Genomic DNA, 27,885 nt, shown 5'->3' on the forward strand with positions numbered 1-27,885 from the left:
ATCCTCCTGGATCCTAGTCGAGTTTGTTACCACTAAGCCAAGATGGGAACTCCTTTCCCCCCACACACACATCTGCAGCCTGTGGAAGTTCCTGGACCAGGGATCAAACCTGGGCCATAAGCAACGACCAGGCCACTGCAATGATAACACAGATCCTTGGCTGCTAGGCCACCAAGGTACCCCCTGGGCTGTGTTTAAAACAAAAAGAAATGCAGTGAGCCATGTGGGAGGAACCTGTGTCTAGCTGCATGTTCCGGCACGACTAGACGCTGTTCTGCCTTCGTTGAACTCTGGCCTTTTAATTCTTCTCACACTCTTTCTTCTTCACCTAGTGCCTCTGGGGTGGCTGTTAAAAGGCCAAGCACCATTCTAGGCTCTGGGGACACAGGGTGCAGCCCCTTCTCCTTGTGGAGCTTACATTTTAATAGATGGAGGCGCATAAATAGAGGTATGAATAGAATAGGACAGAGTAAAGGGATAGAGGTGACCGGGTGAAATGGTAGAGCTGCTGCTGTGGACAGGGTGGTCAGGAGAGGCCTGGGAGCCAATTGGGAAGGAGCCCGCCATGCTGAGCCCAGAGAGTAACCTGGCAAGTCTCCAGCAGGGCGGGACAGGATGGTAATGACTAACGAGGCCGAAGGCTGCCTCTTAGAGCTTTACATCCCTCGCTGCGTTTAACCCTCGCAACAGCCCTCTTTACCTTCTCCACAAAATCAGGCACCAGTGGTGGAGGCACAGAGGAACTGAGGCACTTTGTCCAAGATCAGGCCAGTCAGTGGGGCATCCAGGAGTCCCATCCAGACCACCTGGACTCCAGAACCTACCCACCTAACCGCATCTAGAACCGCCTCTGGGCAGCAGGTCAGCTCCGTGGTCAGACTAAGCCCATGTCCTTTCTCTTCCAGGTGTACAAAAGAGCCAAGGCACTGGACCAGTCTGACAACGACATGTCCGCCGTGTACCGAGCCTACATACACTAAGCCCTTGACCCCAGCCCACCCCCATCTTCCCCCTGACCCCCTCTTCCTCACATGGGGTTGGGGTCCTGGGACTTAATTCTGGACCAGTCCACCTGTCTCCATCTCCTTTTATACAGACTCTGAGACTTGCCATCAGCACAGCACACAGCATCGCTCCTCTCCTGAAGGTCTTGGAGAGGGGAGGGTGTCGTCAGGATTGGCCTGTGGGAAAGCTCTTGAGCTGGGCACTGGCCCTGGACTAGGTGGCTGTGTGTTCACTCACACACACACACACACACACACACATACACACACACACCCCAACACACCACACCACACCACATACTGGCTCTTGCCCCAGGATAGAAGCTGCCCAGAAGCTGCTGCCTGGCTTTTTTTTTTTTTTTTTTTTTTTTTCTACTTCTTCCAAGCTGTCTTATCTCAGACCCCTTCCAGTCGAGGAACTAGAATCAGCAGGGAGAGCTGGAAGCTTTCCTACTGCTTCCCTCAGAGCAAAGAGGCAATGGTTCTCTCCACCGTCCCCCACTGGATCCCACGCAGAGGGAGAGGCTCTGGGCCAAGATGAGCCAGCACAGACTCTAAACAGAGAGTCCCACGGGCCCTCCAACCTCAGGTGACCAGCTGATGAGGATTGTCATGTTTAAGCTACCGGTGCGCAACCAGCTCTCCATAAATGCCTTTGTGAGCTGAAGAGAGATTGGCAGAGTCAAAGCAAAGACAGGGCTCTGGCTTTCCAGGGAAAGCAGCAAACAGCCAGCCCCTAGATGAGCCTCAGAGAAGCCTCCTCTCCTCGCTGCTCTTCAGCACCTGTCCCAGAAGTCACCGCCACTGTGGATCCCTGGGCTGGGATCAGACTTGATCTGGTGTAGAGGCGCTCTCCCCACACCAAGCTGTTGTAGTGTTTGGATTTGCATTCCAGCCCTTGGGAAGGGGTCCTGAGGGCCACCACTAAGGAGTGGAGGGGGGGGTTCCTTCCTGTTTCCGTTATGCCATAGCCCCTTTACCTGGTTCTAAAGAGCCACTCTGACCCAGGTCCCCTCCCAGCAGTCCCATCTTCTCCAACCTGTCCCTGCACAGGTCCCTTGCATGCTCACCTCCGCTCTCCTCCCTTCCCCCTTTTCCTCCTATGGAAACAGTATTTCTTTCTGTCTGTTCCTTCTTTGGCCCAGACCCAGCCTGACTAACGATGACCATTTCTTAGGCTCAGCTCTTGAAACGGGACTGATTGTCTTCACTTCAGCCAGCAGCACCGTCTTCGGTGTTTCCGGGGCCCGGGGACTGTTGGGAGGAAAGCGGAGAACCAGGCCTGACCAGACCTGAGTTAACTAACCCTCAGAGGTGGATCTAAGACATCCTCGAGACCCGAGCATTTCTCCTGGGATAGGGGACCAGAGGGGCTTAGAACGTGGCATAAGAAAAAGGAGAAGTCACCGAAAGGATGTCAGTGTTTCTCCCTCGGCACGGGTTGGGTTTTCCAAAGTCACACGTTAGAGGGTCAGCATTTACAGTGAATATGTAATAAATACGAGGCGGCCATGCTGGTCTGGGCCCCTCTGCTTTACAGCCTTGTTCCTTTTCAGCCCATCGAAACCCAGGTTAGGGGGTCTCAGAAAATGGGGGCAGGGGAGATCCCTGTGGTTTTTGGCACAGTTGTTAATTTCACTGGGATTTTGAATTTTCTGTCTGAACACAAAGCCTGTTCTAGTCCTAGCGGGACACTGGGGGGTGGGGGTGGGGGAGGATGCTGTAATGAAACTGGTTAGTGTTGTCTTAATATTGTTGACAATTCTGTAAAGTTCCTTTTTATGAATATTTCTGTTTAAGCTATTTCACCTTTGTTTTGAAATCCTTCCCTTTTAAGGAGAAAATGTGACACTTGTGAAAAAGCTTGTAAGAAAGCCCCTCTTCCACAACCCCTTTTTTTTTCCTTTAAATCTCCTTTAAATGACAAATCTAGGTAATTAAGGTTGTGAATTTTTATTTTTTGCTTTGTTTTTAATGAACATTTGTCTTTCAGAATAGGACTGTGTGATGTTTAAATGGCAAAAACAAAACATGATTTTGTGCAATTAACAAAAGGCTACTGCAAACAAAATAAAACGTTTCTTGATAACACAACTGGATCTTGGTGGTGGTCCGCGCCGGAATACGGACACCGCGCTATGTGAAGAAAAGAGGTGTAGGCCCGGGCCGAGGGTTTCTTCCCGGCCAACGGAACTAGCGGGCCGGTGGCGAGACCGGGCGGGAATAGACTTCCCTGTCGGCCAATCGCCGGGAGCAGCGAGAGCAAGCCGTCTCGCCGGCCAATAGGTGAGTGCGAGCGAAGCTGGGCGCCCTATCGGAGCCGGGAAGGGGCGGGACCAGCGGCCGCCGCGGGGCAGCCGGAGTGCTCGGCGCTGGTGCCGGCGGCGTCCAGGACCAGCCGGCGCGGGCGGGTTGAGGGCCCTTGCGGCGCAGGGGGCTGGGGGCGGGGCGGGAGCACGCGCAGCCAATCGGCGGCGGGGGGTGGGCTGGGGCGCCGCCGGTGTTCCGAGCGACGAGCGACAAGCAGACCGCGGGCAGGTGACGGTCGCTGGGCAGCGAGCGGCGGCGATGGCTACCGTGATGGCAGCGACGGCGGCGGAGCGGGCGGTGCTGGTGAGTGGCGCGGGCGAGGTGGGGCGGGGGGCAGTGGGCCCAGGCGACTGACAGCGGGCCTGTCCCCGCAGGAGGAGGAGTTTCGCTGGTTATTGCACGATGAGGTGCACGCCGTGCTAAGGCAGCTACAGGACATCCTCAAGGTAACGCGCCTCGAGGGTCTCTGTCCCCACCCTCCCCAGCGCGGCTCCCTCCTCCGCCTCCCGCAGCTGCCGCCCGAGCGCCGACTGGGTACGCGACTGTGTACGCCCTGCCCTTAGTGAATTTAGAGTCTAGCCAGGACCACCAGCAGGTAGTTACCCAGTTCCACAAGCAGCCGTGTGAGCGCCCTGGCCCTGGATTGAGCCCCAGGGTCGGGAGGGGGAGAGCTTCCTTTGAAACTGCCCTTTCACCACAGCTCTGAAGGACCCAGCATTTTGACTTCAGCCAAGCATTTGATCTGGCTGGGCCTCCCCTTTGCAAAAAGGAGATAGCAGTACCGGCCTTAGGGCTGCTGTGAAGATAAAAAAAGCCAGTCGAGTCGCAAAAACTGTCCAGGCAGTGCCTGGTAAGGCCAGAATTGCAGGTTACCATGGCTACTGCTTTCCCTGATTTGGCTCCCCCCATCTGAGCGACTTAACCTGGCCGGCAGGGCGTCTCAGTTCTTTATCCCTTGTTGGGCGCACGGTAGGCACCCAGGGAATGTGGAAGGAGCAGGTATCAGCTCAGGTAGGACCTGAAACTCAGGCTGTGGGGGAGGGGCTTTCGGAAGAAGCACTGCCCTGAGTGGGTAAACTTTACCCCACTCCCCTCTGCCCCCCAGGAGGCCTCTCTTCGCTTCACTCTGCCGGGCTCAGGCACGGAGGGGCCCACGAAGCAGGAGAACTTCATCCTGGGCAGCTGTGGGTGAGCCCCGACTGTGTGGAAACTGGGACGGGGTGGGGGGTGGGCTCTTGGAAGGAGGGTCATTTGGGATACTCTCTAGGACGAAAGGCATGGCCAAGGCCTTGCCCAGCAAACTGATTTCAGCTCCCCAGACGTCCAGAGGGTGTGCGTGGGGACAGGCTGGACCATCCCGTGACAGCCAGGGGCAGCCTGTTGAAAGGACTGAGTGGTGGGAGGGGGCAGCTGCGGGCCGCTCTGACTCTCCCCTGTTGTAGCACAGACCAGGTGAAGGGCGTGCTGACGCTGCAAGGGGATGCCCTGAGCCAGGCGGTGAGTCCCCTGGCCCCTCTCCCCCTTCCCATGCTGCCCCAGGAGCCAGTGGGGCGGGGAGCCTGGGGGCCTCCTGCTTATCTCAGCTCTGCCACCAGCTGTGAAACTCTGGGCAGAATCCTTGATCTCTCTGGGCCTTAGTTTCCTCATTTGTAAGATGACAGCAGCCCCCTTAACCTGCTTATGGGATTGGTGTGCTTCTTCAGTGAGGGGGTGGGGGGGCATGCTTTGCACACAGCTCTACTCAGAGTCTGGGCCCAGGGACGTTGTGGGCACTGGCAGGATTAGGCTGGCCCCAGATCAAGGTGAAATCAGCCGTCATCTGAGCCCTGGCTGCACCTGACCTTGTGGCAGTTGCCAAGCCCCCCGGGAAGGTCCCTCTCCCCGGCAGGTGGGCGTTCCAGCCCTTGGTGTGTACAAATATTCCCTGTTTCCCCATCACCGCACGCTTCCTCCCGGCCGAGGCCTCCTTCCCTTTCTCCCTTTCATTTCTTTCTGGTTCCGCTTGAGCCCAAGTTCCTGTTTCCTGGCCGGCCTCTTCACCCCCACAAATGGCCAGAGTGTTAGACCCTCTGCCCCAGGGAGGGACTGGGGTGTGACCACCGCCCCCCCTCTATTTCTGCCCCTGGCTCAAGGGCTCAGAGTGCCCCAAAGCAGGAGGGCGTCCCTCCGCCCGGCTTATCCTGCTCTTGCCCATCAGGACGTGAACCTGAAGATGCCCAGGAACAACCAGCTGCTGCACTTCGCCTTCCGGGAGGACAAGCAGTGGAAGCTGCAGCAGGTAACCAGCCCTCCCCTGGCCAGGGCTTATGCCTCAAGGGCAGGCAGGGGCAGGCCCTTGGCGGCACTGAGGCCTCCCAGGCTGGGCCTGTGGGGACTTTCAACCACAGCAAGCCTGGGAAGGTGTTTTTCCTAGCAGTGCAGCTGGGGCGGGCACTGCCCGGTCTCCTAGCCTGTCCTGTGTGTAGGCCCCTGGCCCAGCAAGAGCCATAGGGATGCCCTGAACAAATCAGCCCCTGCCCAGAGCCTCCAGGGCCTCCCCATGGCTCTCGGGAACCAGGTCCAAACGCCCTCACAGCTCCTATGTGAGTGGGCCTGGCTTCTGTCCCCTCTCTCCTCCCTCTCACCAGCCACCAGGTGTTTCTACCTCTGGACCTTTGCTTGTGCTTATCCTGCCCACACCAGCTTTTCTCATCACACGGTGTCAGCTTAAAGTTACCTCCCAGGAGCCACCCTTTCACCCCCCTCCATCCCCTTGTTTGTTTCCTTGCGACAGTCACACAGTCTTTTATCTTGTACGTCTAGTGTGACTGTCTCTCCTCCTTGAGAAAGGGAACTGCATGAGGCCAAGGACCAAGCCTGCCTCAGTCTGCCCTACGCCCAGCACCCAGCCAGGGCCTGGCCTGCAGGTGGCACCTACCCTGCCCCACCTAGGAGGATAGGCAGACGCTCCGTGTGGGGGCCCGTGGGCTGGAGCCCCAGAGACCCTCGCTGCCCTGAATCTGGTGCCTCTTCTTACTGAGGCCCAGTCCGCTGACCGCTCCGTTGCCGTTGTTCTCAGATCCAAGATGCCAGAAACCATGTGAGCCAAGCCATTTACCTTCTCGCCAACCGGGACGAGAACTACCAGTTCAGGACAGGAGCAGAGGTCCTCAAGGTGAGCTGCCCATAGGAGTGGGAGAGCCAGGTTCCCTGACCGTTGCCCAGGCCCCTGGAGAGCGCTTCCCCCACATTCTCAGGTGTGACCCGTGGGTGACCCTTCCCCTCTCAGTATACACATGTCCATCCAGCCGCGGCTGAATGGCTGCCAGCCCAGGCTCCAGAAGAAGACCTGGGTTCTGATCCAAGGCCTCCTACTATGAGCTGTACAGCCTCAAGCCACTTACTTAGCCACTCTGTGTCTCAGTAGCCCCACCTGTAAAAGGGGGATGAGCTGTAGTGACTACCGGTCGTGATGATGCAGGTAAAGTGGCTCCTAGTAAGCAGGTAAAGTGGCCCCTAGTAGCTGTTAACCAGCAGTAGAAAACCATTGTAGTTAACAAAGTGGATTCACGTGGTGTGGAGGGACGAGCTGAGCTCAGATGCCCTGGATTCATGCTTAGCTCTGCCCCTGACTTGCTATGTGTCCTCAGGTGGTTCACCTGCCCTCTCTGGACCTCTGGTTCCTCACATGAAAGTTTGAAACCAAATGGACCAAAGTCCTTCTCAGAATTGTGACCGCCCTGTGGGGTATAATGTGCCTCCCACATGCCTCCACCCCGGAGTTCTGCCTTTCCCAGAATCCAGGGGACCCCAGCACCCACAGCAACAGCTGGGCGAACAGCTGGAAGCAGTGAAAACTGGGGCTCTGAGTTCGAGCCAGAGCTGTGCTCCATGGCAGGGGGAAGGGTGGCATTCCGGGTGGTCCCACCTTTGGCTGGCTCTGCGGCCTGAGCCCTTTGGAGCCTCAGTTTCCTCACCTGGGGAAACAGGGCTAGTGCCCACCTTATGGCCTCAATTTAGCCATCCAATGCTTCCTCCAGGAAGCCTTCCCTGGCTCCCAAGCCGAATTAGGATCCCTTCTTCTAAGCTCCTCCAATTTCTACATCAATCTGCAAAGCCCTAGGCCCCTGGGGCTGACTTCCAGGATCTTCCATTTTCCCACTGGACCAACACCCGGGATCCCATGCAGTAGAATCTTCTGGATGGGTGGTCAACAGTGCAGGCGTCCTGCCCCCATCCCCAGCCAGAGCCAAATTACCTGCATCTTTAGCAAGGCCCCTGCTGCAGGGGTTCAGGTCCTGACACCATGACGCTCCCCCAGGGCAGGAGCTGGGAGCTACCATAACTTTGTTGCTCCTGCCTTGGGGGAAGGGAGGCAGGCGGGGGTTGGGATCAGGACCAGGCCCCGCTGCCCGCAGCTATGACCAGCCCCCTTCCCCCAGCTGATGGACGCAGTGATGCTGCAGCTGACCAGAGCCCGAAACCGGCTCACCACCCCGGCCACCCTCACTCTGCCTGAGATCGCTGCCAGCGGCCTCACGGTCAGTGCCTAAGGCCCGTGCCTGCTCCCAGAGAGTTGGTCCCCACAGAGGGCCCTGCTTGCCCGTGGGAGGGACACGGGTGCCAAGGGAAGCCCCAAGTTGCCGGCACAGTTCTGTGTCTGCACAGTTTTCTGGGGTGGGGTCCGGTCCTTGGCTTCCATTCTGCATCCCCCTGATATGCCTCCCCGTCTGGGTCAGTGCTTCCCCAGCCCAGTGGTGCAGGAAGCCACCGGGGGCACCTGGGAAGAGTCTGGAAGCCCCTGGGCTGGGGCTGGGCTTCCCCTAGGGGGTTGGGGGGTGGCCTGCCTGGCCCTCATCCCACCTGCCTGCCCTCCCGCAGCGGATGTTCGCCCCCGCCCTGCCCTCAGACCTGCTGGTCAATTTCTACATCAACCTCAACAAGCTCTGCCTCACCGTGTACCAGCTGCACGCCCTGCAGCCCAACTCCACCAAGGTGAGCACCCCCCCGCCACCCACTGCCCTGCCTGCCCTCAGCCCCACAGCCCTGCAGCCCCCTCAGCCCCGGGCCTGACCTGTGTGATGCTCTTTGCCTAGAACTTCCGCCCGGCTGGAGGCGCTGTGCTCCACAGCCCCGGGGCCATGTTGTAAGTATGCCCCTGGGGGAGGTCCCTGGGCACCCTCGCCACCCCAACCCTCTGCACCTGAGGGGATGGGGTCCAGGCTGGCTGGACCACCCTCGAGGACCCTCCCCCCTCCCCCCAGTGAGTGGGGCGCACAGCGTCTGGAGGTGAGCCACGTGCACAAGGTGGAGTGTGTGATCCCCTGGCTCAATGACGCCCTGGTCTTCTTCACCGTCTCCCTGCAGCTCTGCCAGCAGCTCAAGGACAAGGTGGGGACAGGGATGGGGTTGGGGGGGATGTGCAAGTGGCTCCTGGGCTGGGCCTCCCTCAGGTTAGGCCAGCCAAACGACAGGCCTCCTGTCACACCACCACAGTACCCCCTAATCTTAAGATCTGTTATACCCTCCACACACGCCAGACAAATGGGCCGTGGTGTGGCTGGGCCCTTGACACATGGCCCCGAGTTGACCTTCAGATCCCGCCAGGGTCACAGAGGGTGCGGTGGTGTCCAGACCCCCAGCCCCACCACCCAGCATGCGCCCCGCTTTCTCCCTCCACAGATCTCCGTGTTCTCCAGCTACTGGAGCTACAGGCCCTTCTGAGCGGAGCGCCCAAGACCCGGGCCCCTGGGCATGGCCCCCCGCCCAGGGGCCCCTGTCCCCCCACCGCCTCAGAGTGCCAGCCAGAGCCAGAGCTGTGCACCATGGGCTATTTATTTCCCTCTTCACCCTGTCCTGCCTGTCACGTCTGCATGGATGGACCTGAACTCTGGGACGAAGGGATAGTGGCTTGCGGTTTGTTTTGGAATGGGGGGGGAGGGGTCAGGAAGGTGGGGCTGTGAGGTGGCCGAAGTCCCAGCCCTGCCCTCCGCAGAAGGCTGGAACCTTTGGACTCAGGGTAGGGCTGGCCCTCCTCCCTCCCTCCCCTCCCTGGGGCAGCTGAGGACGTTGAGGGGAGCCACACACGCCCCGCCCCTGGAGGGCGTGGCATGGGTGGTGGCCCTAGGCTCTGTGTCAGGAGAGGGGGACAGAAGGCGCCCACCATGAGCTGTGATGCCCTTATCTGTGTTCACTCCATGACCCTGCTGGGGCCTCTGAGGAATAAAGATCATCTGACTTTGCCTGGAGCCCTCGTGTCTGTCTGAGTGGGGACCTGGCCAGGGCTTCGTGATGGCCAGGAGCTGGCAGAGTACCCAGGGACTGCGGACTGAGCCCCTGGCCTCCCAGGTGCCAAGGGGCCAAGTGGGATGGTCACAGACAGTCACTGAGTGGCTACAGCAGGTCACCTAAGGTCTCCTGGGGACAGTCATTCCAGCTGAAGGCTGAGACCTGGGGGCATCTAGAAGAAGGGGGAGGGGGGGGCTGCCCTGTCCGTCCATCCCCCCACACACACAAGAGGCTCAGAACTCGCTCCAGACTCCGGCTTTGGCTGAACGAGGCATGGTTCTTGCTGTCCGGCAGACAAAGACGAGGGGCAGGGCTCTCCGGCTAAGGTTCCAGGGCCAAGTTATCAACCCCCCAGGAGCGTTCCTGAAAGAGACGCAAGGGACAGTGGCTTCCCTCCTCCGCCCCCTGGCCCCTCTGCCCTAGAGCCGTGTCCTGGTGCCAGCCGGGCCCTGGTGCTGGGGGCTCACCTTCTGAGGCCTGGAGGAGTGGCGGTCACAGCAGCTGCAGCAGCAGCAGTGGATGAAGACGAGCAGCAGCAGGAGCAGCACGACGCCTGTAGGTGGGACAAGACTGCGTCCAGTTCGGACCCTGGGCCGGGAGGCTGACCCAGCCCGACACCCATCCACACGCACCGAGGAAGATGAGGAAGATGACGAAGGCCCCGGTGTCCCACTGGGACTGGAACAGCTGGTGGCTCCTCAGCTTCCCCAGCACTTGCTGGCCTGTGGCGCTCAGCTCCTGCTCCAGGCCCGCCCTTGACAAAGCCATCTCAGCCGGACGGTCCTGGGTGCCACCTGCCCAGCCCCCCAGTGGGCCGCCTCAGAACCCTGGGCTCCTCTGGGACTGCCGAGTCCAGGCCTCCGACAGTCCAGCCCAGGCCCTGCCTCTCTTCTCGTCTCAACGACCCTGACCCTGGCCCGGGCAGCCCGTTCCCCCCACCAGCCCCAGCCCTGAGCCCCCACCTGCCTTGGAGCTTCCCGGCCAGGCAAGTCCCTGGTCCTGGGAGCAAAGACGACTTCCTGCTTCCGGATCCGCACCTCCTGAGGCCTTGGCAACCAGCCCCACCCCACCACTCCCCCGGGGGCTGCTGGAGCCAGGCGAGGGCGGGGCTGGGCCAGCCCCGCAGGTGTGTTTCCTGCCTCCCAACCTTGACAGGTGCTGGGGGACCCAGGGAGAAGCCTCTTCACTCGGGAGAGCTCTCGCTTTTTCTCAGCAGACCAGACACGTAGCCTGGAACACAGTGGGCACTGAGCCGCCCTTGACTTGGCGAATGAAGAAAAGACAGGATGGTGGGAGGTTGGTGGGAGAGAGGGAGGCAGGTGAAAAAGAAGAGAGGAGGGGAGGGGGAAGCTGTGTCCTGTCCGCCGCCCTTGCCTGGGTCCCCTTCCCTGTTCCTGTCCTCGCAGTGACCCTTGTGAGGCGATGGTTGTGGTCCCTCAAATGAGCTCTCCCCCCAGAACGCTGAGCTGATGACAACACCATCTGGAGGCCACTGTCACGCCCCCCTTCTCTCAGAGCAGAGGCCAAGACTTCTCGGCGCTTGGGACTGGCTGTAAACAGGTGGACTCAGCTTCCTGTGCTTGTGGGGCTCATGGTCTAGCTGGGAAAATGTGGGCTAATGTGAAGCTCCATTGCCTACACGGTACAGGCACCCCCTTTCTTTACTGCACTTTGAGATGTTGTGGTGTTGTCCTTTTTTTAATTTATGTATGTATTTATTTATTTATTTTGCTCTTTTAGGGCTGCACCTGAGGCATGTGGAGGTTCCCAGGCTAGGGGTCTAATCAGAGCTCCAGCTTCCCACCTACACCATAGCCACAGCAACGCCGGATCCTTAACCCACTGAGCCAGGCCAGGGATGGAACCCGCAACCTCATGGTTCCTAGTCGGATTTGTTTCCACTGCATCACGACGGGAACGCCGAGATGTTGCATTTTTTGGCAAATTGAAAGTTTGAGACAACCCTATGTTGAGCCACGTCTATCAGCACCATTTTCCAACAGCATTTGGAAGCTTTTTCCTTGTTCTTATATTTGTTTGGCAGTCTGTGATCTTTGCTGTTGTTATTGTAATCATTTTAGCATTTTTCAGAAAAGTGTTTTTAAGTTAATACGTTGTGGTTGGTTGTTTTTTTTTTTTTTTTTTTTTTTTGACGATGCCCTTGTACACTTAATAGACGATAGTCGGTGTAAACAGAATTTTTATATGCACTGGAAAACTAAAGAAATCTGTGGGACTCACTTTATTGCAATGTGCGGCTTATTGTGGTGGTCTGTCTGGAACAGAACCCACAGTATCGCTGAAGGATACCCATACATTCGTTACCTAATTTAGTCCTCACCACGATGCAAAAGTGGTATTATTGCTATTGCCATTTTACAGATGTGAAAATTGAGGCCTAGCTCAAGTCACACATCTGTTTTTTGTTTGTTTTTTGGCTTTTTAGGGCTGCACCTGTGGCATATGGAGGTTCCCAGGCTAGGGGCGGAATCAGAGCTGTAGCCACTGGCCTACACCACAGCCACAACTCAGGATTGGAGCCATGTCTGCGACCTACACCACAGCTCATGGCAACGCCAGATCCTTAACCCGCTGAGCGAGGCCAGGCCTTGAAACTGCATCCTCATGGATTCGTTTCTGCTGAGCCATGATGGGCGAAATAAATAGTGTCTTGAAGGAATGCAAGTTTATTAGCTTCAGAGTTCTGGAGGTCAGAGTCTTAAAGGGTGGGCAGGGCCACATTCCTCGCCAAGGTCCCAGGGGAGAATCCCTTCCTGGGCGTTTCCAGCTCCAGAGGCCACCCACCCACCTCCCTTGTTTCCCGCCCCACCTGCCTCCCCTTCACCCTCACACCTTCTCTGCATCTGTCCTCAAGCCCCCCTGTCAGAAGGACCCCGGTGATTACACTGGCCCGCAGGATAATCTCCCCATCAGAATCCTTAATCACATCTGCAGAGTCCCTTTTGCCCCATAAGGTAACATCCTCACAGGTCCCAGGGACTCAGATGGGAACATCTTTGGGCACCATCATTCTGCCAACCACCCGTGTGCGCAGAGAAATCAGAACTGAATCCCAGAGCCCTGAACCACCATGGTACAGCACCGCCTACGCTGGATCCCCATCCTACGCCCTCCATCCCCGCCAGCCCATTCTGAGACCTCTGACTCCCACTGCCAAGGGGGGGGGCAGCCACGGTGGGGGAGTCTGGCAGGTCCTTAAAAAGTTATGCATAATGTTATCGTAGGACCCATCAATTCCGCTCTTAGATATATGTACCCAAGAGATTTAAAACATGTCCACATAGGGAGTTCATAGTGCAGCAGAAACAAAGCCGACTAGGAACCATGAGGTTGCAGGTTTGATCCCTGGCCTCGCTTAGTGGGTCGAGGATCCAGCGTTGGTGGCGGTGTAGGTTACAGACACGGCTTGATCCCTTGTTACTATGGCTGTCGTGTAGGCCAGCAGCTATAACTCTGGATCCCTAGCCTGGGAACCTCCATGTGTCTCAGGTGCAGCCCTAAAAAACAAAGAAAAATGTCCACACAGAAACCTATATACAAATGTTCCCAGCAGCATTTTTCATAATAGCCAAAAAATGGAAACATCCCAAAATATCCATCAACTGACGAATGAAGAAATACCACATCATCTCCCCATGTGACTGAATATTACTCAGCCATGAAAAAGGGATGAAGCTCTGACACAGGCTATAATGTGGATGAACCTTGAACACATGCTCAGTGGAAGAAGCCAGACACAAAAGGTGATGTGGTATGTGATTCCATTTATTTGAAATGTTCAGAAGAAGTAAGTCCATAGAGACAGGAAGTAGTCAGTGTTTGCCAAGGCTGGGGGCAGGGGGAATGAGGAGGGGGTGCCTGGGGGTGGTGGAATTTCCATTTGGGGCAGCGAACATGTCAGGAAACTAAAAGAGGTGGTGGTTTTGCAACACTGCGAATATACTAAACGCCACTGATCTGCTCCCTTTAAATTCACTTTATGTTGTGTGAATTTATTACAATTAAAAAAAAAAAAAAAAGCCGGGAGGGAGGTTGCCAGCAGTGGCCTCTACCCGCCACTTGGCCTGGCCAGGTGGGCAGGAGACCCTCAGCCCCTCCTCTCCCTGCCGACCCTCAGTCTTCTGTCCACTGTTTCTTATCATCTTCAGTGACAAAAACCACACATGGAGCCCCCAGACCCAAGCAGAGCAGTGATGGGGGGAGGTCATGGCAGGACACGTGTCAGGCAGGTCAGACCCCAGCCTGCGGTCCTGCTCCCAGCCCTTGACACCCACCAGTGTGTGACCAGGGCCCGGCCCCTGACCCCTCTGCTCAGTTCCCCCATCTGTGAAGAGGGTGTGTGGAGTCCCCGGCCTCGGGCGGCTCTGAGGGTTGAATGACACAGGCTCCCGTGGCACTGTGAGTGCACTGGAGGGTGGGGCTTACTCTCACCCAACCTATGGGTGCAAGGGAGTCTCTCTGGTCCTTTTTCTTTGGGGGGGGGCAACACCCGAGGCATATAGAGGTTCCCAGGCTAGAAGTCAAATCAGAGCTACAGCTGCCAGCCTACACCACAGCCACAGCAACATGGGATCTGAGCCGCATCTGCAACCTACACCACAGCTCACGGCAACCGCAGATCCTTAACCCACTGAGCGAGGCCAGGGATCAAACTTGGGTCCTCATGGATGCTAGTCAGGTTTGTTAACCGCTGAGCCATGAAAGGAACTCCAAGTCCCTCTGGTGTTGGTGCTTTGGGGACGTTGGGATTCACCTGCCATCCCCACTCTGATCACTTTACCTCGGCTTTCGTTTTCCCAGTCCTCAAGACCAAGAGCGCCTTGAGTGGGCCTGACCCTCTGGTCCGCAGTCCCCGTGGGCATCCCCTCAGGCTTCCCTTCCCCCCTCCACCCAGTTTCCAGAATCCCACGCCACTCAGGTGTGATGCTTCTCCTGGAGAAAGCGTTTTCTCGGCAGCGAAGCTTCTTTCCTTAGGGAGTGTTCCCAGAGGCAGAATCCCCACCTGTGCAAGGTGGGTCCCCCTGTCACCGGTGCTGTTTGGTCACCTGTGCAGAATGTTCTTCTCTGTGCTAATGAGGAGGCCAGCCACACTGAGTTCTCCAAGAGCCAGCGGGAATGGCCCTGACTCCAGGTCTTGAAAGTGAAGGTGAAGCCTCTGTTCTTAGACATATAGAAGATGGGGGAACAGAAGGGCAAGGGCTGGGAGGGACAGAGGCTGTCGGGGCTCAGGACAGTTCAGATGAGTGGATCAGGGCAGCATTGCTGAGTCCCAGCGGACAGAGCCGGGGTGGCAGCCCACCGCCTGCTTTTGGAAATAGTCCAACTGGCCCTCCCGTCCCTTTACCTGTGGCTGTTTTCACACTGCAGTGGCAGAGCCAAAGAGTAGTCACAGCAGAGATCTTGGGATTGGCAAACGTAAAACTGATACTGTCTGGCCTTTTACAGAAAGCATTTGCCATCATCTGAGACAGAGGATTGCTCAGGACTTGCAAATGCGGGTGCCAGGAAATAGGTGAGAGAGGACTACCTGAGGGAGACGGACCTGGTCTAAGAAACAACCTGTCAGGGAGACATTAGGGAGAGGTGAAGACTGTGGCAAACTGGAGAGCACATGCCCTCCGAAGAGGGCAGCTCATGTCAGGTAGCAGCAGGGCCCAGAGTTGCCAGGACTTAAAATCCCGAAGATATACCAGAAACCTGGATGTTCGCGGCGACAAGAGAAGAGGCTTTGGAGGGTAAGTACATGGACTCCAATCCTGGCCCCGCCACTTCCTCTTCGGGTGCCCTTGAACCACTCACTGGACTCTCTTTGGTTTTTTCTTTTTTTTTTTCAGCCTCACCAACAGCAAGTGGAAGTTCCTGGGCCAGGGATCGAATCCAAGCCGGAACTGTGACCTTTGCTGCAGCAATGCTGGATCCTTAACCCACGGAGCCGGTGAACCGGCACCTCCACAGAGACAAACTGTATTGATCATTAACCCACTGCGCCACAGCGGGAACTCCTGAACCCTCTCTTATCTGTAAACTGGGGGTGGTAATAACTTTACCAGCTGCGGGAGCTGCCCTGGGGGCCTGGGTTCCTGTGAACTAGGCTGGGGTCATTGTGAAGGTTACAGCATAGTAACCTGGAGGAGGAGCTTAACTGTCCCTGTCCTTGGCCCTCTGTGGGGGTCACAGGAAGCTGTGGAACTCAGATTCTTCAGTTAACTGTCACCCTCACCACACACACCAGGGTCTGCCAGGACAGGGCAGCCCCACAGAGCTGCCACAGGAACCCAAAGCCACCAGGTGCCACATGAGTCTGCTTCTCTCTCTCTCTGTCCCCCAGGGGTCCAGCCCCTGGGTTCTTCCACACTGACCACACTCAGCTGCAGGAGCATCTGGGCAGGGAACCTGCCTGGGCTGGTGGGGTGCTGGGGGGAGGACGTGATGCACTGTGGGGCTGCTGCATCTCAGGAAGGGGCTTCAGGTACCCCCCATGTACCCCTTGCCACACCCCGTGGGGCTGGGGGTGCTTGCAGGATACATGGATCGGGGGTGTAAAATATTGGAGTGCCTGAGAGCAGGGCTCAGGAGTCAGGGTTCAGACGCGAGAACTTGGGTGGTCCCCCTCTAGAGCCCCAATGACACCCTCCCCCCACCCCACATGACAGGCACCGTAGTTCCTGGCCCCATGGACCCCCTGCGGCGGTCCTCCTCCCCCTGCTTGCCACAGGCCTCCAGCCCCGAGAGCCCACCTTGCGAGATGCTTGGATATGTGGGCATCGAGGCTGTGCTGGATCAACTGAAGATCAAGGCCATGAAGATGGGGTTTGAGTTCAACATCATGGTGGTAGGTAAGGGAGGGGCTGGGGGCTCCCAGGAGGACAGACCAGTGGACGCCACCCTGTGGCCTGGATGTGTCACCTCTCGGAGCCTCAGTCTCCCCATCTGTAGCATGGGCCTGGGAGTTGTACCTCACAGGAGTGATGTAGCTGAAAATCTGGGAAACATGAAGGAAGGCCCAGGGCAGCTCAGCAGAAGCGAACCTGACTTGCATCCATGAGGATGCAGTTTCGATGCCTGGCCTTGCTCAGTGGGTTAAGGATCCGGTGTTGCCATGAGCTGTGGTGTAGGTTGCTGACTCAGCTCGGATCCTGCTTTGCTGTGGCTGTGGTGTAGGCCAGCAACTACAGCTCTGTTTTGACCCCTAGCCTGGGAACCTCTACATGCTGTGGGTGCAGCCCTAAAAAGACAAAAAATAAAATAAAATAGTAAAGAGAGGAGTTCCCTGGTGGCTCAGAAGGTTAAGGATCCAGCATTATCACTGCTGTGACAAGGGTCACTGCTGCAGCAGAGGTTGATGCCTGGCCCAAAAATTCGGCATGCTACAGGTAGAGCAGAAAAAAAAAAAAGGAGAAATTATTTTTTTTTTTTTTTGTTATGGCTACACCCACAGCATATGCAAGTTCCCGGGCCAGGGATTGAATCTGAGCAGTAGCTGCAAGCTACACCACAGCTGCAGCAATGCTGAATCCTTAACCCACTGCACCACAGCAGGAACCCCAGGATATTACTTGTAATCATTTTTTTTTAATTTAACCAGTGCATTCTGAAATACTGTCGTCTTGACATGTAATCCATAAAAAACATTTTTCATGAGATTGTTTACAGTTCTTTTTGTCAGCCCAGGTCTGCAAAATATGGTTTGCCTTTTTTTTTTTTTTTTCAGGGCCGCACCTGCAGCATGTAGAAATTCCCAGGCTAGGGGTTTATTCTGAGCTGCAGCTGCTGGCCTGTACCACAGCCACAGCACCACAGGATCCAAGCTGAATCCGTGACCTGTGGTGCAGCTTGCAACCTGCATCTTCCTGGATACTAGCTGGATTCTTAACCTGCTGAGCCACAACAGGAACTTCAAAATGTGGTTTGTCCTTTTCCACTGAGGGAACATCTCAGTTCAGATTGGCAGATGGCCGAACTGCCAGTGGCAATAGCCAGGAGTGGCTCCTGTATTGGACAGCACAGCCCAACAGACAGTTTCAGTTAGAGGCACAAAGGAGTGCCCTGCCCTGGGAAGTAGGATGTTTCCTACCCTGGGGCATGGGCCTCGGGGTTTGAGAAGCCCCCGAGGCAGGGAGAATGGACCGTCTACAGGCATGGGCAGCAGGGGGATTCTCACGGAGCAGCACCCACTCAAAGAAGCCAGGAGTGGAAGAGCAGGTGCTGTGGGATCCCCAGGGGAAGGGGGGCTGCGCTGCTCCTTGCCGATGCACTCAGGGGAGTGTAGCCCCTGGGGCTGCGTTAGCAGTTACTCTGTTGAGGCAGGAGTGGACTTGAGGGTAGAAATGTGTTCTGTCTCCTGATTTGGAGCTGCATACACACGTGGTTAACTTTGTAAAATACGGCGACCCAGGAGTTCCCACTGTGGCGCCACAGGATTGGTGGCCTCTCTGGAGCACCAGGGTGCTGGTTTGATTCCCAGCCCAGCACAGTGGGTTAAGGATTTGGTGTTGCCACAGTTGTGGTCGAGAAACTGCAGCTTGGGAGTTCCCACTGTGGCGCAGTGGAAATGAATCTGACTCATATCCATGAGGTTGCAAGTTTGATTCCTGGCCTCACTTGGTGGGTTAAGGATCCTCAGTGGCCATGAGCTGTGGTGTAGGTCCTAGAGGCAGCTCGGATCCTGCATTGCTGTGGCTGTGGCGTAGGCTGGCAGCTGTAGATCCAATTTGACCCCTAGTCTGGGAGCTTCCATATGCCACAGTCTGGCCCTAAAAAGCCAAAAAAGAAAAGAAAACAAAAAAGAATGGCAGCTTGGATCTGATCCCTGGCCTGGAATGCCACATGCCACAGGGACAACAAAAAAGGAAAACAAAAATACATCAACCTACCCATTGATGGGAGGAATAAACTCCATGTGGTCTATCCACCCAATGGAATAGTATTTAGCCATGAAAAAGAATGAACTCCTGGTACACGCTATGATGTGGATGAACCTTGAAAACATGAAGCTGAGAGGGAGCTTCCAGACACAGGATAAATATTACATGATTCCATTTATCTGAAATGTCCAAAATAGACATATCCATAGATAGAAAGCAGCTGAGGGGTTGCCAGGCATTCGAGGGAGGGGGAGGGAGTCCCTCGTGGGTATACTTTCTTTTGGGTGATGAAACTGTTCTGGAGCTAAATAGGGGTGTGGTTGCCTGACGTTGTGAATGTACTCAGTGCCACTGAAGCGTACCTTTTCAATGGTTAATGTTAATTTGGGGGAGCCCACGACCACAGCAGGTGAAAGGCCTCGGGCCAGGGATCGAACCTGTGCCACAGGTACCACCTGCCCCACAGCCGTGTCAGTGCCAGGTCCTTAACCTGCTGCTCTGCCAGGGAACTCCATAGTTCACTTTCTACAACAATTTAAGAGTTTCAGAAGCAAGCCTCACACACCCATCCCTGTTGCTGCCACATGGTCACCTGCAGGACAGAGCGGGCTGGGCAAGTCCACCATGGTGAACACGCTCTTCAAGTCCAAGATGTGGAAATCCACCCTGCCAGGCCTGGGGGGGCCCACTCCCCAGACGCTGCAGCTGCACTCGGTAACCCATGGTGAGTGAGCCCCGCACCTCCCACCCCCACCCCCCGCACCCCCCCAGGCCCAATCTCTCCGCCTCTGCTCCCCCACTGCAGTCATCGAGGAGAACGGCGTGAAGCTGAAGCTGACGGTGACTGACACACCCGGCTTTGGGGACCAGATCAACAATGACAAGTGGTGGGTCCTGGGGGGGGCGGGTGAGGGCCCTGCCCACCCTCCTCTGGGCTCTGGGAAACATCCAGGCCTGGGCCAACCTGGCTGCTTTGAGGCTCAGTTTATTCATCTCTACAATGGGTGTGTGCAACCCTCCCTACAAGAGTGAAGGGAGCCAAGTATATAAATGTCCCGGCTTCCTGCCTGGCACACAGTATGCGCTTGGGAGGTAACAGGAGCCCACCCTCCAGAGTCAGGACCCCTGGGTTAGACCACCTCCCAGCTGCATATCCTCAGACTAGCTGCGGGAGCTCTCTGAGCCTCGGCTTCCTGCTTTGTATCTTGGGGGTGATGGCACTCCCCCCCCCCAGAGTTGTGCTGGGTTCTCAGTGAGGTCTCACACACATACACAAACACACACACACAGGGCAACAGAAGGACTCTGGCATAATCTTTGCCCATTGGAGTCTAAGCAGAAAAAGGATGCAATCTGACTCCTGGTTTGGAAAGGATCATTTGTAGCTACGATGTTGCCAGTAGCCCTGTGAGGAAAAGGACCCAGGGAGCCAGGAAACGCTTGCAACAACAGAGGGAGAGTCCCTGGTGGTTTGAACGGGCTGCAGGGCTGCAGCCGCTGCTCTGTTAATGCTCATGCTTCCCCTGGAACGCAGGCGCTGTACTCTTTTTACGGAAGAGAAGCTGAGGCCTCAGCTCAAGAGCGGCAGGCGTCCCTAATGATTTAGGGTCGGGGGGGAGGATACTCGAGGGACCAAGGGCCTCAGGGTGTGTGGGACTGACAGTCCGGCATCCCCGGCAAACAAGGGAGGCGGGGGCTTGCAAAGAGATTCTGAGGTCGGCATCTCCCGCCCCAGCTGGGACCCCATCCTGGGCTACATCAATAAGCAGTACGAGCAGTACCTGCAGGAAGAGATCCTCATCACTCGCCAGCGACACATCCCTGACACCCGGGTGCACTGCTGCGTGTACTTTGTGCCGCCCACCGGGCACTGGTGAGGGGGCTGGGCCAGCGGCTGGAGGGCCACCTGCATGGGGAGGAGGAGGGGCCCCCAGCAAGGGCTGTGGGCTGGCACCCCCTTGGCATACGCTCAGTGCCATCCCTGCCCTGCCTGGGCAGCCTGCGGCCCCTGGACATTGAGTTCCTACAGCGGCTCTGCCGGACTGTGAACGTGGTGCCGGTGATCGCCCGGGCCGACAGCCTGACCATTGAGGAGCGAGAGGCCTTCAGGCGCAGGGTGATCTGGGCGCCTGGGGCAAGGCTGGGGTTGGCGGGGCTGGGGAGGGCTGGCAGCGTGTACAGGGTGGGCCGATATCACCGGGACATGGTCTGCAGATCCAGCACAACCTGAAGACTCACGGCATCGAGGTGTACCCGCAGAAGGGCTTCGACGAGGACATCAACGATAGGATCCTCAACAGCAGGATCCGGGTAGGAGCCCGTGGGAGGCGGGGAGGCTGGCGGCTGGGTGATTTGCTCCCCACTCATCCTTCCCATCTCAAGAGTTGTCTCCCTCTCTCTCTCTGCAACTTGGGGAAAGTTCATATACTTGTAGCAAGTACACATTTTTCCCCCATCCATCAAGGTGAGCAAGAAATAGGCCATATTGGAGTTCCCATCATGGTGCAGTGGAAACAAATCTGACTAGGAACCATGAGGTTGCGGGTTCAATCCCTGGCCTCGCTTAGTGGGTTAAGGATCCGGCATTGATGTGAGTTGTGGTGTAGGTCGCAGAGGTGGCTCGGATCCTGTGTTGCTGTGGCTGTGGTGTAGGCTGGCAGCTACAGCTCTGATTAGATCCCTAGCCTGGGAACCTCCATATGCCGCAGGTGTGGTCCTAAAAAAAAACAAAGAAAGAAAGAAAAGAAATAGGTCATATTGACAATCCCCAGAATGGGAGAAAATGTTTGCAAATGATATATAAGGGACTTGTATCCTGAATACATAAAGAACTCTAACATTTCATGGAGTTCCCGTCGTGGGGCAGTGGTTAACGAATCCGACTAGGAACCATGAGGTTGCGGGTTCAGTCCCTGCCCTTGCTCAGTGGGTTAATGATCCGGTGTTGCCGTGAGCTGTGGTGTAGGTTGCAGACGTGGCTCGGATCCCGCGTTGCTGTGGCTCTGGCGTAGGCCAGTGGCTACAGCTCCGATTCGACCCCTAGCCTGGGAACCTCCATATGCTGCGGGAGCAGCCCAAAGAAATAGCAAAAAAGACAAAAAAAAAAAAAAGATCTCTAACATTTCAACAGTAAAAAGACAGGTAACCCAGTTTAAAAATGGGCAAAGGGAGTTCCCATTGTGGCTCAGTGGTTAACGAATCCAACTAGGAACCATGAGGTTGCGGGTTCAATCCCTGGCCTTGCTCAGTGGGTTAAGGGTCTGGCGTTGCCGTGAGCTGTGGTGTAGGTGGCAGATGCCGCTCGGATCCCGTGTTGCTGTGGTTCCAGTGTAGGCTGGAAGCTACAGCCCCAATTAGACCCCTAGCCTGGGAACCTCCATGTGCTGCAGGTGCGGCGCTAGAAAAGACAAAAAGACAAAAAAAATGAAGTAAAATAAATAAATAAATAAAAATGGGCAAAGGAATTGAATAGACATTTCCCCAAAGAATTTATGCAAATGGTCCATAAGCCTAGGAAATACTTTGAATATCGTCAGTCATGAAGGAAAGGCAAATCAAAACCGCAATAAGATACCACTTCACACCCACTACTGTGGCTTTTATCAAAAGGACAGACAATGACAGGTGTTGGTGAAGATGTGCCGGTGGTACAATCCAGTGGTGCAACCACTTTGGAAAACAGTCTGGCAGTTCTGCAAAGGTTAGACATTAAGTTACTACATGGCCCAACAAATCTCCTCCCAAAAGAAATGAAAAGCCATGTAGACTTAAAAACTCCGGCACAGAGAGTTCCCGTTGTGGCTCAGCAGGTTATGAACCTGACTAGTATCCATAAGCGTGCGGGTTTGATCCCTGGCCTCACTCAGTGGGTTAAGGATCCTGAGTGGCTGTGGCTGTGGTATAAGCTGGCAGCTGCTGCTCTGATTCAACCCCTGGCCTCGGAACCTCCATATGCTGCAGGCTCGGCCCTAAAAAAGAAAAAACAAAAACATCCCCAAACTCCTACATTGTATGTCTGAAGTGGGTCCATTGAGATTTCTCCTTTTTCATTTCTTACTTTGTTTATTTGGATCCTTTCTCCTTTCTTCTTGGTGAATCAGAGTAGTATTATTATCAACAAAATTTATTCTGCATCAAAACCTAATTCTTAGAAATAAAAACAAACCCACATGCACCACTTGAGAGTTTAATCTCCACTTCCGGCCTCGAACAAGTAAACAACTAGAATTTATAACAGGGCTTAGCAATCTGTTCTGTTTTGTTTTGTTTTGTTGGCTGCTCCCATGGCATGTGGAAGTTCCCAGCCTATGCCATGGCAGTGACCCAAGCCTCGGCAATGACAAAACCGGATCTTTAACCCACTGCGCCATAAGGGAACCCGTTAATAAACTGTTTTTGTTTAGGGCCAGATAATGATAAGTATCTTGGACTTATCTTAGTGGCTTACGAGTCTCTGTTGCAAAACTCAACTCTGCTGCAGTTGCATGAAGGCAGCATGGATGAGAGTTCAGGGCTGTTTGCCAATGAACTTGACCGATTTGGCCCAGGAGCCTTACAGAATTCTTTCTTTTCACCTTCCTGATAGGAGTTCAAATCGAGGTTCAGCGGGTTAAGAACCCGACTAGTGGACTTCCTGTTGTGGCCCAGCGGAAACGATCTTGACTAGTCCCTGGCCTCTCTCAGTGGGTTAAGGGTCCAGGTTTGCTGTGAGCTGTGGTGTAGGTCGCAGACGAGGCTCAGATCTGGCGTTGCTGTGGCTGTGGGGCAGACCCCCCCCCCCACCTGCAGCTCGGATTGGATCCCTGGCCTGGTAACTTCCATATGCCGTGGGTGCAGCCCTAAAAAAAAAAAGAACAGAACAGAAACTAACTCTCTTGATAATGGTCGAAGGTAATCGCCTTTCCTGTTTCACAGGTAAGAGGCTGGACATGAGCAGGATTATATATGGTATATGGTGACAGTGGCTCTGAGGGACACTTGGTCTCCAAGTGTCTGCTTACCCCTTAATTATGCTAAGAACTTCCCAAAGATTCACACAGCCCTGTGGGTACTATTGTTGCGGGTTTTTGCTTGTTTATTTGTGCTGGTTTTTTTTTTTAAAGTATAGTTGAGGAGTTCCCATTGTGGCTCATTGGTAATGAACCCGACTAGTATCCATGAGGATGCAGGCTCAATCCCTGGCCTCACTCAGTGGGTTAAGGATCTGGTGTTGCCATAAGCTGTGGTGTAGGTTGCAGACACGGCTCTGATCTGGTGTTGCTGTGGCTGTGGTGTAGACCGGCAGCTGCAGCTCCACTTTGATACCGAGCCTGGGAGCTTCCACATGACGCGGATATGGCCCTAAAAAGACAAAAAGAAAAAAAAAAAGGCTATGGTTGATTTACTATGTTTAGTTTCTGCTAAACGGTGAAGTGATATGATTTCTCATATCATTTCTTTTTCTCATATTCTTTTTCCCTAGCATGTTGTCTCCAAAGAGATTGGATATAGTTCCCTGTGCTGTACAGTGGAACCCCATCGCTTATCCATTCTAGATGGAATAGTTTGCATCTATTAACCCCAAACTCCCCTCCATCCCCCTCCCGCCCCCTCCCCCTTGGCAACCACAAGTCTGCTCTCCGTGTCTGAGAGTCTGTTTCTGTTTTGTAGAAAGGCTCATTTGTGCCCTATTTTATATTCCACATATACCTGATATCATATGGTATTTGCCTTTGTCTTTCTGACTTATTTCACTGAGTATGAGAATCTCTAGTTGCATCCATGTTGCTGCAAATGGCATTATTTTGTTCTTTTTGTTGTCGTCTTTTTAGGGCCACAGCTGCTACATATGGAAGTTCCCAGGCTAGGGGTCGAATTGGAGCTACAGCTGCCAGCCTACACCACAGCTCATGGCAATGCTGGATCCTTTTTTTTTTTAAATAATGATTTTTTTAATTTTTCCTAATGCTGGATCCTTAATCCACTGAGCAAGTCTACAGGGATTGAACCTCCATCCTAATGGATACTAGTCAAGTTCTCAACACACTGAGCCACAACGAGAACTCCCTATTTTTTATGGCTGAGTAGTATTCCATTATGTATATATACCACATACCACATCTCCTTAATCCATTTATCTGTTGATAGACATTTAGGTTGTTTCCATGTCTTGGTTATTATGAATAGTGCTTCTATGAACATAGGGATGCATACATTTTTTTTTTTTTGGCTTTTTAGGGCCACACCTGAGGCATATGGAGTTTCCCAGGCTAGGGGTCTAAGCAGAGCTACAGATGCTGGACTACACCACAACCACAGCAACACTGGATCATTAACTCATCGAGCGAGGCCAGGGATCGAACCCACAACCTCATGGTTCCTAATCAGATTCGTTTCCGCTGCACTGCAACAGGAACTCCCATGCATCTTTTTGAATTGTAGTTTTGTCTGGATATATGCCCAGGAGTGGGATTGCTGGATCATTTGGCGGTTCTATTTTTATTTTTCTGAGGACCCTCCGTACTGTTCTCCATAGTGGTTGTACCACTTTACATTCCCACAGCAGAGAAGGAGGGTTCCCTTTTCTCCACATCCTCTCCAGCTCTTGTTATTTGCATCAGTACTATCACGACTCCCATTTTACAGATGAAGAAACTGAGGCACTAATTAGACATTGTATCTTCTGACTTCAGATACCTGTGCTCCTTGTACCACTTTCTCTCCCCACAAAAGACAGCATCCTGCAGGTTCCCACCGCACTGTCTTCTCTCTGGGGGCCAACCCTCCTGTCTCGTCCCTTCCCCGCAGGACCGGATCCCCTTTGCTGTGGTTGGGGCCGACCAAGAGCACATGGTGAACGGGAGGTGTGTCCTGGGCCGGAAGACCAAGTGGGGCATCATTGAAGGTCAGTGCAGGGGTATGGGGAGGGCTCAGGGCAGAACGGGTTGCCTCCAGCCTCCTTACCCCTGCCACAGAGCCTGGCCTGGTTAAGCCCAGAGCCAGGAAACAGGCAGACTTTGGATCCAGTTCCTTTGTGCAGCTGGGAGGCCCCTGGCAAGTTACCCAATTCTCTGGGCCTCCGTTTTCTCAGTCAGACGAGCAGGACAGTAACATCGGCCTCACTGGGTGCTAGAGGGACAGAGCCACCACTTTGCACGATACCCAGTACCCAGGAGGTGCCCTCTTCATTTGGCAGAATTTACTGTGGGCCTACTATGTGCTGGGCACACTAGGCGTAGTTCCCAGGGGATATAGTGGAAGTGGGACCAACCAGACCACTGAGCCCACAGAGCGGATAAGACAAGGACAGATGGGAGGAGCACAGTGGAGGGTGGGAGCAGGTGCCTCAGGGGACAGAGGGAAGCCCGACTGATTCAACTCCTACAAAAGTCCTTGTAGGAGCCGCCTGTATCGGGGCCGGGGATACAGGAATGAATGAATGAGTGGCTGCGGCAATGAATGAGTGAATGAACCAGCAAACGTGGAAGGTGGGCCAACACAGGGAGAAAAGGGGAAGGGCAGGGCGGGCGGCCTGCAGCATGCAGCAGGCGCTTACTCAGTGCTGGCCGAGGGCAGGGAGGGAGCAGAGCCTGTGCCCAGGGGCTGTGTCCTGTCTTGCAGTGGAGAACATGGCTCACTGTGAGTTCCCCCTCCTAAGAGACCTGCTCATCCGGTGAGCCTGTGGGAAACCTGGGGGACTGCGGGGGTGCCGCCGACGTCATGGCCGGTCCAGCTGACCTGCTGCCCATCTCCCAGCTCCCACCTCCAAGACCTGAAGGACATTACCCACAATGTCCACTACGAGAACTACCGCGTCATCAGGCTGAACGAGAGCCACGCACTGCCCCGTGGGCCTGGCTGGGTGAACCTGGCCCCTGCCCCTGCCCCCACTCCCACCCCTGCCAGCCCCCGGACCAGCCCTGGGCTCACGAAGGTCTGCCGGTGGGCCCAGGACAACTCAGACGAGGACTCCTGAGCACGGGTGCAGCCCAGGGCCCGCGGGGCTCCCCGAGTCCTCGGCAGTCCCCCAACACACACCTGTGTCCCAGAGCATGTATTAAAAGTGGACAATGCTTTTTATGAAAAGCTGTGCTTTGAAAGCAAAAGGTGTTTTGTAAGTGACTTCTCTCAGCTCTTCTCAAATCAAAATACAGTTCTTTGTAAAGTGACAGGGTGAGACCCCCCGCCCTTGGGCTTCTTGAAGATCTGGGCGGGCCTGCTGCCCAGAACCAGAGTCAAATTCTAAATTGCACTCTGCTGTCCCCAACCCCTCCGTCCTGGCACGGGGCACCATAAACAGTTAAAAACTCCCCATCTTTGGAGTTCCCGTCATGGCTCAGTGAGTGGTTAACAAACCCGACTAGTATCCATGAGGATGCAGGTTTGATTCCTGGCCTCACGCAGTGGGTTAGATCCCACACTGCTGTGAGCTGTGGTGTAGGTTGTAGACCTGGCTGTGTCCTAGGCCAGCAGCTACAGTTCTGATTCAGCCCCTAGCCTGGGAACCTCCATGTGCCTTGGGTGCAGCCCCCCCAAAAAACAAAAACTCCCCATCGTTGCTATCATCCCCAAACTCTGTGCCCCCTGCTCCTGCCTTCCCCTTTGCCCGCCCCAGCAGACCAGAATGGTGGGAAAACAGCTCCAACTTTGGAATCTGACAAAGCTGATGTGAAAATCAGCCCCCTGCCATTGACCTTGTGTGATATGACCTTGGGCAAGTTACTTTTGTGGGCCTCTTTCCTCATCTGTACAATAGGGATAATATTTTTTTTTTCTTTTTAGGGCCATACCTGCCGCATATAGACATTCCCAGGCTAGGGATCAAATCAGAGCCTCAACTTCACAGCCTACACCACAGCCACAGCAATACTGGATCTGAGCTGCATCTTCGACCTACGCTGTAGCTTGCAGCAACACCGGATCTTCAACCCACTGAGCAAGGCTAGGGATCAAACCCACATCCTCATGGATACTAGTCGGACTCTTAACTCGCTGAGCCACAGTGGAAACTCCAAAACCGGGGTGATACTATGCCTCTCATAGCATTGCTGTATGGACCAAACAGAGTGACTCATGGAATGTGCCTCCCACGCCTGGAGAAACAGCTCTCAGAGATGATGAGAACAGCAGAGACCACACAAGTCCAGGGTAGAGACTGTACCTGCAAGGCGTGCAAGCTCTTCGCGGGACCGTCTAGAACCCTTGAAAGGAGATGGACTTTACCAACGCCCACACAACGCACCCATATGCTCCTATGAGGCGCAAGCACACAGGGAGCACTCGGTAAGGGTCAGGGGGGCGTAGCAGTGGGACCCTGGCTGTATTAGTGTTCTCCAGAGAAATGCAAGCAGCAGGACGTACATATGCGGAGATTTTTTTTTTTTTTGCAGGAACCAGCTCCTTAGGTGATGGAACCCAGAAGGCCCACAATCTCTCTACAA

At 55.0% G+C, this 27,885-nt stretch overlaps 4 protein-coding genes across 13 annotated transcripts in view; 3 read left to right on the plus strand and 1 right to left on the minus strand.

Annotated features, from left to right (window-relative positions):
• Positions 1-3,029, plus strand: part of GLYR1 (glyoxylate reductase 1 homolog) — a 38,136-nt gene extending 35,107 nt beyond the window's left edge. For both annotated transcript variants that reach the window (XM_003354620.4, XM_013995678.2), the window contains exon 16: positions 906-3,029. In XM_003354620.4, coding sequence (XP_003354668.3) covers positions 906-980 — 75 coding nt within the window. In that variant the 3' untranslated portion in view covers positions 981-3,029. The remainder of the gene's footprint in view (positions 1-905) is intronic.
• ROGDI (rogdi homolog) lies at positions 2,519-9,541 on the plus strand. Of its 6 annotated transcripts, none has more exons than XM_021086663.1 (11): positions 2,519-3,617; positions 3,689-3,760; positions 4,420-4,502; positions 4,757-4,811; positions 5,512-5,592; positions 6,373-6,468; positions 7,736-7,834; positions 8,175-8,288; positions 8,390-8,439; positions 8,558-8,684; positions 8,976-9,541. In XM_021086663.1, the coding sequence occupies exons 1-11, from the start codon at positions 3,573-3,575 to the stop codon at positions 9,015-9,017; spliced, it is 864 nt and encodes a 287-aa protein (XP_020942322.1). In that variant the 5' UTR covers positions 2,519-3,572; the 3' UTR covers positions 9,018-9,541. The 6 variants fall into 6 exon arrangements, with proteins under 6 accessions (XP_020942322.1, XP_020942326.1, XP_020942324.1 ...); XM_021086664.1 differs by having other exon boundaries at positions 3,500-3,617; positions 4,420-4,498; positions 4,762-4,811; XM_021086667.1 differs by lacking the exon at positions 7,736-7,834 and having other exon boundaries at positions 3,481-3,617.
• SMIM22 (small integral membrane protein 22) lies at positions 9,111-10,853 on the minus strand. 3 transcript variants are annotated; one of them, XM_013995680.2, is made up of 4 exons: positions 10,548-10,853; positions 10,214-10,375; positions 10,049-10,134; positions 9,111-9,944 (listed from the first exon to the last, which is right to left on the minus strand). In XM_013995680.2, the coding sequence occupies exons 2-4, from the start codon at positions 10,347-10,349 to the stop codon at positions 9,903-9,905; spliced, it is 264 nt and encodes an 87-aa protein (XP_013851134.1). In that variant the 5' UTR covers positions 10,350-10,375; positions 10,548-10,853; the 3' UTR covers positions 9,111-9,902. The 3 variants fall into 3 exon arrangements, with proteins under 3 accessions (XP_013851134.1, XP_013851133.1, XP_020942328.1); XM_013995679.2 differs by having other exon boundaries at positions 10,544-10,853; XM_021086669.1 differs by having other exon boundaries at positions 10,214-10,597.
• On the plus strand, positions 14,206-26,873 carry SEPT12 (septin 12). Of its 2 annotated transcripts, none has more exons than XM_021085714.1 (10): positions 14,206-14,748; positions 15,048-16,438; positions 19,065-19,190; positions 19,272-19,353; positions 20,202-20,339; positions 20,465-20,582; positions 20,681-20,776; positions 25,253-25,349; positions 26,066-26,117; positions 26,201-26,873. In XM_021085714.1, exons 2-10 carry the CDS (start codon positions 16,249-16,251, stop codon positions 26,418-26,420), a joined length of 1,119 nt encoding a protein of 372 aa, XP_020941373.1. In that variant the 5' UTR covers positions 14,206-14,748; positions 15,048-16,248; the 3' UTR covers positions 26,421-26,873.

Source organism: Sus scrofa, chromosome 3 (genome assembly GCF_000003025.6).
Source record: "Sus scrofa isolate TJ Tabasco breed Duroc chromosome 3, Sscrofa11.1, whole genome shotgun sequence".
Classification (NCBI taxonomy): Eukaryota; Metazoa; Chordata; class Mammalia; order Artiodactyla; family Suidae; genus Sus; species Sus scrofa.